Genomic DNA, 14,449 nt, shown 5'->3' on the forward strand with positions numbered 1-14,449 from the left:
CAAATAACTGTGCCTCAAAGAAGTAAAACAGTTTTCCACAAAAGCAGAATGTAAATAATAAATAAATAAATAACCCCCCACAGCAGTCTTCATGGTAGCCTACCGGCTATCACTTCAAATAGTATGTGTGAATTTCTAGTGATGCAGCCCGAGGAAAGGCAGATCACTAGTCAAAGCTACCAGGCTTTCATAAAAGATCAAAAATCAGACACTTTGATAATAGTAGCAAGTGATCCCATATCCAGCTCCCTCCCCAAACAATACCCATGCAAAGGACAGTGTATTCGTTCATTTTCACACTGCTGATAAAGACATACCTTAGACTGGGTAATTTATTTAAAAAAAAAAAAAAAGTTTAATGGACTCACACTTCCACGTGGCTGGGGAGGCCTCACAATCATGGTGGAAGGTGAAAGGCACGTCTTAAATGGTGGCACACAAAGAGAGAATGAGAACCAAGTGAAAGGGGTTTCCCTTTATAAAACCATCAGATCTCCTGAGACTTACCCCAAGAATAGTATGGGGGAAACCACCCTCATGATTCAGTTATCTCCCACGGTGGGGTGGGGGGTCTCTCCCACAACACATGGGAATTATGGGAGCTACAATTGAAGATGAGATTTGGGTGGGGACACAGCCAAACCATATCAGACAGAGATGAAATGGAAGACATAGCCTGCTCCTCTGACCTGGACCCTGTGCTCTGAGAGGACTTCCATCTGAGTCTGCCTTTGTGAGCTCATCATGTCCCCACTCTTTAATGTGTATCCATAAGCTCTGAGGTAGCTGAGTTTTGCCAGAGTTCTGTCACCCCATGTGAAACTAAAAACTTAAATGTATATGCCAGAGAGAGAACAGTATACTCTCCCTACCCTTTTTACTTAAGATGCAATGGAAAATAAGGAAAAAAAATCTTAGTCCCCATTCTAGTGAAGTGTGAACAGAAGCAATGAAGAAAAGCCAGCCTGTAAATGTATGGTCACTCCAAAAGTTCTGGCCTCAGAGAGCCTGCAGCTCCTAGGGAGTGGTAAGAGAATAGAGTAATCAAGTCACTATGTGACTTCATACCGTTGGTATGATTGACTGTGTTACTCCCCATTATTCCCAACAGTATCTCTGACCCAAGCTTGACATTTCAGCATTCAAAATTGTTACTCCTGCCTTTTTAAAGGACTTACAAGTTCTACAATAAAATCTTCACAAAGGTAGATAATGTACAAAATACATTTAGCACAGTGCCCGGTCCATTCAACAGATGTCAGGTATGAAATCAGATTGAGGGGACAAAAGTACTTCTGAGGAGAGCTCCTTTAATCACCACAGGCTATTCAATTCTAATTAACGTATCAGCTGTTCTAAATACAAACAATTGCTGCCTGGAAAAATATTTGTTTTCTTCAGTAAGATAAAAATATTTCCAAGGGTTAAGAAAATCTCAGCCAAGAATATAATTTAGGGAGCACTGGTCAGGAACTAAGAGACTCGGATTCTAGGCTCCAATCTGCTGCTCACAGGGTGAGTGCAGCTGGAGAACGGAGGTTCTCTGCAGACATATCCTATAGCCCATCCCGCCCATCCTGGGGCTGCGTGCTTCCAGAGAGCTGGAAAGGGAACACACACCCAGCCTCCATTGTCCTAGTTGTGAAATGCACTGTAACTTGCGACGTCTTCTGTATGCTTCTCTATCTCGGAGCTGAATCAACTGACTTTAAGGCCAGCAGAATAACAGCAGCTCACCAACTACCTGCTTCCCAGCAGCACAGACACTCAAAAATGTACCTGTTCACTACATGGTCTAATAAAGTCACTTGTAACTTAATTCTATCAGAAGAGACATTCTCATTGTTTTAATCAGTGTAACTCATAATTGGCTTTATTTTAGCCAAAGAAGAGCCAGATAACCACCCAGAATATCTAGGGCGTATAATATAATATAAATACTTATTATTCATATTCAAGCTTCTTTATACTAGCTGAAGCCTAGAATTCTGGAATTGAAGGTATTCAAGAATTATTGAAGTTGTTTGATTTAACACTTAGTGATAACCTCTGTGCCACCCACTCTGTCATTAGAAAGAAAACAAAATGAGTTATCCTGGGTAGAATTGTAAATATTTTTTTTTACTTTAACCATGAATTTTTTAAGTGGATAGGATATAAAGAAAAATAGAAGAGGACATTAAAAGAGACACTTGAGAAATAAAACCTAAATGTTTTATCATTTATGTACTTATTTATTCTGCGTAAAGATAATTTTTAATGGGGCCAAGCAGGGTAAAGTGTTATTAATACAAAATGCCTTGCAACATGGTAAATCAGAGTACCACAGCTTGAGTGGCATTTGCACTTTGAAGTTGTTTTTCTCTCAGCTTTTGTGGGTGGTCTAGGATCACAGAACTGGAGCACCTTCAGTGTCAAAGAATTTCTGCTAATTTTCATTTCCTTGCTTGGCCCAGCCGTTTGAAAAAATAACTTGAAAATACTCTCATTATAGTATATTAATTTTTCAAAGGCTATGGTAGTTAACTTTTAAACTGAGTGTTATTCCATACAGATTAAAAAGAAAAGACCTCAGTTTCTGAAAGCCCTATTTGGATCTCGAAATATAAATGCAGTCCTTTTTGTAACTATACTCATGCCTTTCATCAAAATTATTTAACACCAGAAATTATTTTCTAAAGAAGAAGCACAACACGTATTTCAACTCCCACGTAATAACACCACAAATTTGGTAACATCTGCATATTTTCTTTACTAATTGCACTGCTAGTCTGAAGTTAATTATATGAAACTGATTTTTTTCCCAAGCACAACTTTTATATATCACATTTAGTTTAATTGGTACTTTGAATAATAAATTGTTTTTCAGCTACAGCATATTGTTTGGTATTGCTAATGAAATGATTTTAATGTTCAACCGAGCTATTATGAGAAATCTTATTTTGTCTTATATTTTTAAATATAATTCTCCATTGTAGCACACTAATTAACCTGATAACTTTTTTTGAATCTTCACTATAACATTATGTAAAAACTGTGTGGTAAGTAGCAGGAGATACTGTTTTCATAATGCAGCTACATGTGAATCCTTCAACTACAGCATTTTTTTGTGCTAGTGGTACTTAATAATACTTTTGCATTCACCATTCTTTTGTGCCAAGCACAGTACCACAAATTCAGTGGTGCATCAGTTTCAGATTAACACAGTTAATGATGCCAGTATGATCTTTAGATCACTTATAAGCCTGTTTAAGAAAAAACTTGAGACAAAATAAAAATCTAACAGTTTATCTGAGCAAAGATCATTTCATGAATCAGGAAGCACCAAAACCAAAGGGAGGTTGTGGGTTTTGCTGTGGCGGCCTGAGCATTGAACTTTTATAGGCTGGAGATGGAAGCAAAATTTAAAAAACAAACAAAACAAAACAAACTACTTGATTGGCTAGAGCTAGGTGTTTGCCTTATTTGGATATTGTCCAGTGGGAGGTCCCAGGTTACAAAACCAATAGGCTATTTGGCTGTCTATGATTGGCTGAAGCTTCCTTCACAATTAATCAGTTACAAAGAATGCTTCTACCTTTAGTTTCTGTTTGTATGCCTAGAACCCTTATGCAAGCAAATAGAAACTAAAGGCTAATGGCTTGCTTATTTTCCTTTAACAGGCCCTGCAACATTAGATGGAGGGGCAAGGTAACAGAAAGTCTCAATCTCTAATGACTTAAACATGAAACTGACGTCATTTAGACTTAACAGTTATTTACTAAATCTTATCTACATTGTCCCAGTACTGTTGCTACCACCTATGTGGGCAAAGGGAGAAAAAAACTGAAAAACTCAGTTCCTGCCCGGTAGTTCTTAACTAGTTGGGATGGGTGTCAACTAACAAGACCCCATGAACAATTTCCTTCCAGTTATATGTTGGGTGGTATTCTCTGCATTGTGCTGTATACATAAAAACTATAAAGATACTAGAGGGAAGAAAATTCAGTGTAGGCTATAATCATTTCAGGAGGCTTTGTGATAGAAATAGGACTTCAACTGGACATTGAAAAATTGATTACGATTTTTCCACCTGAAATTCTAGCTCCCAATAGAAATGAGAGCAATAGTGTGAGCAAGATCAATAGCTCAGAAGCAAGACCAAGATTTGGAACGGGCCAGGAGCGGTGGCTCACGCCTGTAATCCCAGCACTTTGGTAGGCCAAGGTGAGTGGATTGCTTGATGCCAGAAGTTTGAGACGAACCTGGCCAACATGCCAAAACCCCATCTCTACTAAAATTACAAAAATTAGCCGGGCATGGTGGCTCATGCCTGTAATCTCTGCTGCTCAGATGGCTGAGGCACAGGAATCGGTTGAACCCTGGAGGCAGAGGTTGCAGTGTGCCAAGATCGTGCCACAACACTCCAGCCTGGGTGACAGACCAAGACCCTGTCTCAAAAAAACAAAAATATAAAAAGATTTGGAGTGTTCAGAGGACAAAGAGACCTTCTAGATCTGCTCAAAGAGTTTATGCTGGGGAGTACTGAGATGTCGTGTTAGATATATATTATGAAGTCAAATTGTAGAGGGCTAGGAATGCCAGGATAACAGGATTTGTGAAATAATAGTGAACCATTGAACATTTCTGAATGAGGACACGTTGACGCCTCACAGAAGGCTGACCCGAAGGCCAGAGACCACAGTAGAAGTGAAGGTCTAGAAACCACAAGCAAATATAAATAAATAAAGTCAAGCAACATGGGCAGCTAACGTGAAGGCTGTGCAGTAAGATAGTGTTGAAAGTAAGGCCATAAGGTCTTCCTTTGGGACAGGAATTATTTCCAGGGTTGTAAGTAGGTATGCGTGAATTTTTTTTTTTTTTTTTGAGGCGGAGTCTCACTCTGTCACCCAGGCTGGAGTGCAGTGGCATGACCTCAGCTCACTGAGGCCTCCACCTCCTGTTTCAAGCAATTCTCCTGCCTCAGCCTCCTGAGTAGCTGGGACCACAGGCAAGTGCCACCACACCAGGCTAATTTTCTGAATTTTTAGTAGAGACAGGGTTTCACCAATGTTGGCCAGGCTTGTCTTGAACTACTGATCAGCCTGATCCACCTGCCTCAGCCTCTCAAAGTGCTGGGATTACAGATGTGAGCTACCGTGCCCGGCCCAGTAGGCATGAACCTTCTAATGGAGATGTGACTGGGTTAACCCAAATGCAGTGGCACAGATGTGGACAAGTCCCGATATGATCAAAATGGAGTTACAGAAAAATGAACCTGTTACTGTTATGAAGAATGTGTTAACACAGGTGAAACTTACTGAAATGCCAGGGTTTTGGTCTAGGTCCTACTGATCGCTGTACAGAAAGCCAATCCCTGAGACAACAATATTGCCAGGGAAGAAAGCTTTAATCAGGTACTATAGCCAAGGAGATGGGAGATCAGTCTCAATTCCGTCTTCCTGACTGACTAAAATTAGAGGTTTATATAGCAGGGAAGAAATGTAACCATATGTGGAAAACAGGAATTAGGGAGGGGTAACAAAGAGAAGTTGGTCAACAGGAAGCATGTGGTTGTTTAGGCAATCATGATGGGTGAGGGATCTGGTGTCTCATTGTCCAGATGCAGTGATCTGGTAAGTTTCAGCTCCTTGATTCTATCTGGAGGACTGATGGTTGGTTTCCTGAAAAAGGATCTCAGATATGACAAATGTAACCTTTTCAAATGGTAAGACTGGGAGGATCAATTTCTATTTTTATTCAAAGAAACCACAAATATCAGTTCTGTGGGACAATTTGACCAGTTTCAAAGTCAGGTTTAGATGAGCCCTTGAAAAATAATTTCAACAAATAAGGAGTAAACTGATAGGGGCTTAGGCAAAGATTGTTATTGTGGGCATTGAGAGGAATTAATACATCTGAGAAATGACTCGAAGAAAAATGTAGAAATGAAAGGTGGAGATTTCAAACCTAGGTAAAGAAGGCAACGGTAATTCCATGGACAGAAATACAAGAGTTGGGAAAGGAAATTATACATGAAAATCTCAGAGTTACCCGATTCCCTTTTCTCGATCCAATAAAACTTGGCTGGAAACATTCATAGCATGGCCAGGGTCCACCATGCTGAATAAGACAGACCTACACTAGATCTCATGGAGAGTTTCGAGTGACATTAATTTTTTTGTTTTCCGGCTACATCAGGGTTTTAGAGTAGCTCCTGAGACATTTGTTCCTTTAAGGGATTTTAAATAATTAAGGCCCTACCTACCGTTTAAATGCTGATTGAAATATACTGAAACTTTGGCAAGGAAAACACCTTGGTGTTTGGATGGATGATCCATGTTTTGAGTGGACATCAATGTTTCTGTTTACAAGAAAGTTCCATCTAGATAATGCATTTGATGAAATGTTTTCTCCAAATTAGAACTTCCTTATTAATTAGACACTATCTTCCAGAAAGGTCATGCCACTAAGATAGATAAAATGGGTTGTATAGATTATCACTCAAAATGAGATAAAATAGCAATATTTAGTTTGGGGAAAAAAGTCAAACGAAATGTTTAATAATAAAAACCATTTATTTAACAATTACTATGTGTCAGAAATTATGTTAAGTGCTTTATATGCATTATTTTATTTAATTAGCACATAATCACATGAAATACGTACTTTTATTATCCTAATTTTCCAAATGAAGAAATTGGCCAGAGAGGTTAAGTAAATTGCCTAAGATTATGCAAAGTTATTTAGGGATAGAACCAGAGTCAGAGTCAGAATTATGTCTGACGTGGTGCTGAAGTCCTCATTCTTAGCTGCTACACTGTGCTCGTCTCTTCTGGCTTCAGTGATCAAACAAGGTGATTGTGAATTTTACTAAACCTTTCCACACTTAACCCACAGAAGACATGATTTCTGTCATGCGTGACAAAACAAGGTTTTATTTATAAAATATGCCACTGAATGTTTAGCAACCCGTGTTCTCACATAGCTGGCAATGGTATCTTTACTTATTGTACTGGGCTTAGTGCAGTTTGAATTTAAATTTCTAGAAGCTGCATATAAACATGTTCTAAAATTTTTTGTTGTTGTTGCCTTGGTAACTTTATTGTGACCTGAGTGTTCCACGAGCAACCTAAACTTAGGTTAGGGATATGGAAAATTAGTTTACAGTGGTTTTAGGAAAAAGCAAGGTATTACCAAAAAATTAGAAGATTCTGAATGCTATTACAACAACAAAGTGTACCTTTAAATGAAATGCAATAACAACAAAGTATACCCTTTGAAAAATATTCCATAAGCTGAAATTTAAAAATATATGGCATTTGTATTTGTATGTCAATAAGACTTTCTAACCCATCTATTTCTAAAAAACTTACGTTTAATAATAGACAAAATGTATGCTAAAGAAGTAGAATTTTATTTTTTCTTCACCTATAAAACTGATCAAAATGGTTTGTTATTTTCACAGCTGAATTTTTATTCCTCTTGTGGGGTGTTTATCTCTGCTATGCAGTGCGGACAGTCCCATCGGCGTTCCATGAGCCCCGCTATATGGCTGTTGCAGTTCACAATGAGCTCATCATCTCGGCTATATTCCATACAATTAGGCAAGTGATCTGAAGAGCTAGTAAATAACTATTTTATTCTTCTGATGTGTTGCAGTTTAAATAGCAAAATTAGATAAGATGCATAATAGAGAGACTTAGGAAAGACAGCATTTTATAAGTTGACTAATTTCTTTTACAGATATGGAAAATGAATAGTTTTTAAAGCTGTTGTTCTTAGTTCCTTCTGCTGTGTTGTTTATTGCCTTCTTCTATTTTGAAGGTTAACTCAATGTTATTGTATTATCTTAAACCACTTATGGAAATGTAATGGAATATTGTTTATAATATGTAGCACTTTTCATTACGAAGATGTAATGCAATATGTGCATACATTGTAAAGCAGATACAGTTAACTCATCTATATTTTCATTCATGTTTAATGGGCTGGTTTATATTTTCAAAATCTCAATATTCATATAGACAACTTATATGTATGAATTCTTTGGAATTCAAAACACAAAAAGTACTTCAATCTGATGACTAGATTATCATGTGCAATGGGCTTTGGCACTATCACACATTCTAGTAATGAATTTCTGGGATAAGAATATATAGCTTGGTCCTCTATTGTGTAATCATCCCAGGTTTCTCTCTAGCAGAGGAGAACAGAGGAGGAAGACAGTGGCTTATCGTGAAGTGAACAAAATGAAACATATATGACTTATCTTCTGAAAATGTGTCCCCGATTCATATTTGAAAATGAAATGAAACTCTCAGGGCAGAACTAAAAGAAGGAATTCTATAATTTAAAAAGCAGCAAAAGGATGTCATTCAATTGCTTGACAGATATGGAAAGTTAGGACACACTTAAGAAAATTAGAAATGTTGAATATTTGTCTCTGGCCTCAGTGGAAAGAAGGGATCCCCTTTCTTTGGTTTCTGTTCCTTTTTTGACCTTCAGACTCTTCTGGAGATCAGTGAGAATGGGAGAGGGAGAGGGAGTGGAAGAAGGCAGTTGTGGGTCTGGGGGAATTTTGTAGGATGCCTATCCTCTCTGACTTTAGTCAGCAGTCAGAAGACGCGATCTTACATCGTTAGAAAGAGACATTGCCAGACAGCAGTGGGCCGCAGTTGCAGCCTACACTTTTAAAACTTTTAAATAAGAAAAGGAGGTATCTCTGGTCTGACAACCCTGGAGACTCCATCAAGAGGCCAGGAATCTAGAAAACTGGCCTCTTTGCTTTGTCTTGCCCTCTCTCTCAAGAGAGAGGAGAGAGACAGTCGTTAGAAGAGGAAGGAAATATAAGAATGGAAATATAAGATTATAAATAAGCAAAGGAAGAAATGCAGCTACTCAGACTGGAGTTTCAGGACCTAAGAGGGGATGCCCTCAGTTGACAATATCTTGAGCACCATAGAATGTCTCCTCTTGATGCCACAGCTCGAACAGCCTTGACATTTTCCCCAGAAAATGAAGCGTTTCTTCCAAGAAACGCTACTTTTTTGCTTATTTGAAGAATATCAAGCAGACATATTTCATGATACAACAAACATGCTTTTCTACAACCAGCTACAAGTTAAATGTTAACAAATCAACTAAAGAGTTATAAACCAGTAAGAAGGCTTCTCAGAGATGAGTTTAAATATCTTGTATGGTCAAAATGTGCTTATGTAGTGCAGAAGGTTGTCCACTTTAAGCCTTATAATAAACTGTTAGATTTTTTTAGAAACAAATTGTCCAAGTACTTAAATCTGTTTACAGGTCTAATAAATATCTAAATATCCTTTTATTCCTTAAAGTTTACTCTGTTCAGTTTTCATCATTAAATTTATTTTCTCAATAGATGTCAAACTCTAAACTGGCCCAGATTGTTTCAGGAGTAGGCATGGTAAACTATTCTTAAGTGAATCTTTTAAAAGTTTAGGCCGGGCACAGTGGCTCATGCCTGTAATCCCACCACCTTGGTAGGCCAAAGCAGGCAGATCACGAGGTCAGGAGATTGAGACAATCCTGGCTAACACGGTGAAACCCTGTCTCTACTAAAAATACAAAAAATTAGCTGGACATGGTGGCAGGCGCCTGTAGTCCCGGCTACTAGGGAGGCTGAGGCAGGAGAATGATGTGAACCCAGGAGGCGGAGCTTGCAGTGAGCCGAGATCACGCCATTGCACTCCAGCCTGGGCGACAGAGGGAGACTCCATCTCAAAAAAAAAAAAAAAAAAAAAAAAAAAAAAAAAAAGTTTAATAAGGCAATAGATGTTAAAGAAAAATCCTAAAATGATAAAGAAAAAAGTAAATAAACTCCCCAATCACGCTACCCAAAGATAAGCACTCTTAACATCTTAGTATATCACTTTTAGATGTTTATGTGTGTTTGTATATTTATGATACATTGCACTTTATAGTCTCCTTTTCAGAGTGTCACAATGCAAGTTAGCATGCTGAGAAGTCCTGCTGCAAGGAAACCTACTTAATTTTATTTAACCAGCATTTTGCAAACTTAATTGACCATGGAATCCCCCCAAACCTCACTTGACATTTGATAACAGCATCCACACTTCAGAAAATACTGTTTTACTACTGATTCAAGGTGACAGGAAGTACACGTTAAATACTGATTGAAAACAGCTTTACTACTTTGCTTTAAATCTTTCCTACAGAGCCCCAAGCAACCCATTGGCCCAACCAGAATAATCATATGAACATGAGCTTGGTTCTTATAGACACACACTCTGATTGAATGCTCCATGTTGAACCTAGTAAATTTGGTGTTGAGTAGACATGATGTACTTGCAAGATCAATTTTCCTCCAGACAACTGTGTGGACCTCTATTACTTTTGAAAAGGGAGAACTTCCGTTGGTAGCAAGTGTGACACAGAAAGACTAACTAGCTTGGTAGGCTTTGATTTTTTAGCCAGCTTAAATAAACCTGAAGAAGCCCTATGTTTTAAGTTCCAAATTTGACCCACTATATCTTTCTGCCTAGATTGGATCAGACTGTGGTATATTGACTTTAAGGAATCATAGCATGTATTAGCTACTCTCAGAAATTTAATTTATATGGCTATAAAGGATGAAGGAATGGAATTGTAGTTTAATACAGTAAATCTGCATAACACTGATTTTGGGGGAATTGATAGGGAGAAAGTAACAGGCAATAATAAATCAATCAAGTATGTACAATGTCTTATTTACATATGGCCTGAACTTATACATGTGATAGTTCAAATATTTATAAAGTCCAAGAATAAGAAGCAATAACATAATAATTTAAATCAGCTGTATCCATCTTGGTAATTTTTTCCTTGAATGAAATAATATAAAATAAGGCTTCCAACATTGAAAAATATATTCTCTATCAATATAGCATGTGTTCTTTCTTATATGCTTAAAAAATTTATGTGTATATGTGTTTATATACATATATAAATTAAAAACTATGACTATACATTATATACAGATTTACCTTTATTCATATCAAATTGTCAAGTTGCATAAAAATAGACTAATAGCAAAGAATTAAGTCTAGAAGGATAAATAACGCAGAGACGTTTTTCCCAGGCTGTTATTATCCCTTACCCTTTATTATTTTTAGTGCTAAGCATAAAGCAAATCTTTGGGAAAGTACAAGACTTTTAAGTGTGTTTATTTTTAACCTTAATTTTCAAATATCTTATGCTCCTGGCTTTTAGACCTATTTTTTAAAAGATGAAATACTCTTGAAAAAATAAAGCTTTAAAATTACTGCAAACCCAGTTTTTCTCAAAATATTTCTAGTCTGAATTGCAACCTTAAAAACCTGGCAGTAATTTAAAACTGATTGAGAGTGATGTCTGTATATTTCACAGTTGGTGCTTTTTTGAAGGTTCACTATTTTAAATTATGTGCAAGCATTTTTCCTTCTAGATACTGTCATGCTACTTTAAAGTTTATTTGGTTTACATTTAAAATGGAATTCTCAATACATGAGGATCCTTTTATGAATGTCTCCTTTAATGTAACTTTCTGCTCCAAATACTGGAATGACCCCCAACAGACTGGATTTGTATTATTTTTCCAGAGTGTTGGTTGTATCCCTTATATGCCTCAGAGACTGTTTCTTGTTACTGAGTGTAATGATCCTATTTCAATGCAAAAAAAAAAAAAAAAGCCTGACCCAAGAAAACAGACTGTGTCAAAAGTCTATTTTCAAAATCTTTTGTTAAAACTGGTTGAGTTTTGCAGTCATATTCAAGGTATGTGTTTTTCTCACAAAGAAGTTAGAGAAGATGGTTAGCCAGAAAGCCCTATCCCTGTTTAATGAAATGTGAGCTATTGTGATGAGTGCCCTGTATTTTATGTATGTTACAAGCCTATTTGGTTTGCATTTCTAGACACAAGGGAAAATAATTATCCATTTTGGGTAACTGGTGAGCTTCCATTTTAGCCTGATATCCTTAGGGGAGCAGCATGGAGGTGAAAATGAGAAGGAAATCCTCTTGATGACAATTTTAAACATTAATGATAATTTACTTGGTAAATTTGTCATTAATATGGTAGAATGAAGATATAAAAATTAGTTTCTTCCTATTTTAGCGATTAATATGTTTGTTTTGTGATTATAATATCATGAGTATTTTCTTAGGATGTTAACTTTGCAAATTTGATGATGTGAAACAAAATTGTAATTCTCTAATTTCAAGTGGCAAAATGTCATATTTTGCTTTCATGGATAAACAATGGATAAGACCTTTATGAAAGAAACCCCTGGTTTCTGCATAAGGACGCATCCTTAAAGCATGAACTGTGTACGTACACCTATTAATTTATGAAAATATTCCCAAATTACTAGAGTAGACCTTAGTACTGAATTTCTCCTCACCATTTTTCCTGCAGAGGCGTACTGGAACACAACTTTATAAATTTCTCAATCAGATAAGATTTTTAACTACTGCATTTTAAATTATTTTAGACAATTTGATAATTTAGAACAATTTTAAAGGGTACATTTTATAAACCATTAGTATGTTTCATTAAATTGTTGTATCCATTAAATTGTTTTATCATTTCAATCCTTGGATCATTCACAAAGATAAATAATTGTCCACTTTTTCTTAATTATAACTGTTTTTAAACATTGTTTTGTAGGCAAATTATGAGTTCTAAGAATATTACAACTCATAACTCTACAAATTTATAAGTTTGTAGCCTACTCCTGTTGAATTTACATATATTTACCACTTTGATTTTTAGAGGCCACTTTACATATAAAATAATAATCTTGGGAATTATTATGCTGCCTTTCTTACTATTGTTAATCTAAAATCATAATAAAGTGTTCATATATTATGCATCAAATTAAGCTTAGACTTTATTCTTCTGAGATGAAAATATATGCCATAGAAATAGTAATACAATTTCCTTTTTCCTTTTTTAATACAATGAGGAAAAAAGAGTTTCCAAGTAATCCTAGTGTTTTAAGTAGAATCTTAATCTTGGATTGTTAACTCAATGAATTCTCATTTCAGATTTGTTCTTGCCTCGAGACTTCAGTCTGATTGGATGTTGATGCTGTATTTTGCACATACTCATTTGACTGTGACAGTCACCATCGGGTTGCTTTTGATTCCAAAGGTATTCTTCTAATATTACTTTTTTTTTTTTTTTTTTTTTTTTTTGCAAAACTTATCTTTAATGAACATGGAGTTGTTTATCCTATAGGCAAAGGGAGGTATGGAAATTTGCTTAATATTTAGAAGAGTTTTAAAGCTCCCTCCTCAGGAAACTGGCTGCTTTCTTTTTGAATTTTGGAAACTTCTTAAATAATTTTTAAATGCCTTTGTTTGTACAAAAACCCATCATCTGTTTCAGTCTTTTTCCAAATATATTGATGTCTAGTATGTTTTATTATGGGTTCATTCTAGGTGTAACATCAAGATCATTTTTTTAAAAGAACTCTCCTAAGAATCCTCTTGTTTGGATTCATATTCAGAGAAATCTCCTGTTTGAAACATTCAAATAATTTTTTATGTATATAGAAATAAATAGAGGAATCTCCATAATGATAGATACTGACAAAGACTTATCCAGGCAGCACCAAGAAATGAGGAAAAATGAGCCAGGACTCAGAATACAGGGATTCTGGACTCATGGACCTTCCAGAAACTGGCTGTGTGTTATGACACTAGCCAGGACTTTTGATTTTTTTTTTTTTTGTGATATAATAGTAAGGCTTCCTGGAATAAAATAAAATGATATTGGAGTTTTTTTCCTCTAGGGGGAGGGTATTATACAAATTATATCATTGTTATTATTTTCCTCTTTTATACATAAACACAATATTAGAACACTGTGTATCTTTTCAGTGCCACAAAATACAGTGTTAGCACAGCTGAAACCAGAATTATGATTTCTTGTCTTCACTCCAGGCTCTTCCTCAAGTCTCACAGTTAGCCAGAACATTGAGATTCAGCCTGATTGACAAGTCTAAACCATTGTAAACAGAACAAGATACCTATTTTATTCCCTACTTGAATTACAACTAGACACAAGTATTTTTATAGATTATCTCAACTATTTTGATACTTTGCACAATACGATTACACTTGTATTAGATGAATGGAGCTATACTGAGATTATTTAATAAATTGTTACTGAGTTCCAAAGAGGATTGAAACTTGTACATGAATGTTCATAGCAGTGTTGTTCATAATACCCAAAAAGTAGAAACAACCCAAATGTTTACCAACTGATAAATGTATAAACATGTGGTATATCCATACGATGGATTATTATTTGTCAGTAAAAAGGAATGAAGTTCTAGCACGTTACAACAATAAGAAGTGCAAAAGCCAGACACAAAATGCCACACATTGCGTGATTCCATTTATGTGAAATGTCCAGAATGGGCAAATCTATAGAAACATAAAGTAGATTAATGTT

The 14,449-nt window shown here is 36.0% G+C and overlaps 1 protein-coding gene across 1 annotated transcript in view; it reads left to right on the forward strand.

Moving 5' to 3' along the window:
* Positions 1-14,449, forward strand: part of GPR158 (G protein-coupled receptor 158) — a 424,507-nt gene that overhangs the window by 405,312 nt on the left and 4,746 nt on the right. Inside the window, exons 8-9 of the mRNA XM_002820608.5 lie at positions 7,448-7,586; positions 13,036-13,141. Of these exons, the coding sequence (XP_002820654.2) occupies positions 7,448-7,586; positions 13,036-13,141 (245 nt within the window). The remainder of the gene's footprint in view (positions 1-7,447; positions 7,587-13,035; positions 13,142-14,449) is intronic.

Source organism: Pongo abelii, chromosome 8 (assembly GCF_028885655.2).
Source record: "Pongo abelii isolate AG06213 chromosome 8, NHGRI_mPonAbe1-v2.0_pri, whole genome shotgun sequence".
Lineage (NCBI taxonomy): Eukaryota > Metazoa > Chordata > Mammalia > Primates > Hominidae > Pongo > Pongo abelii.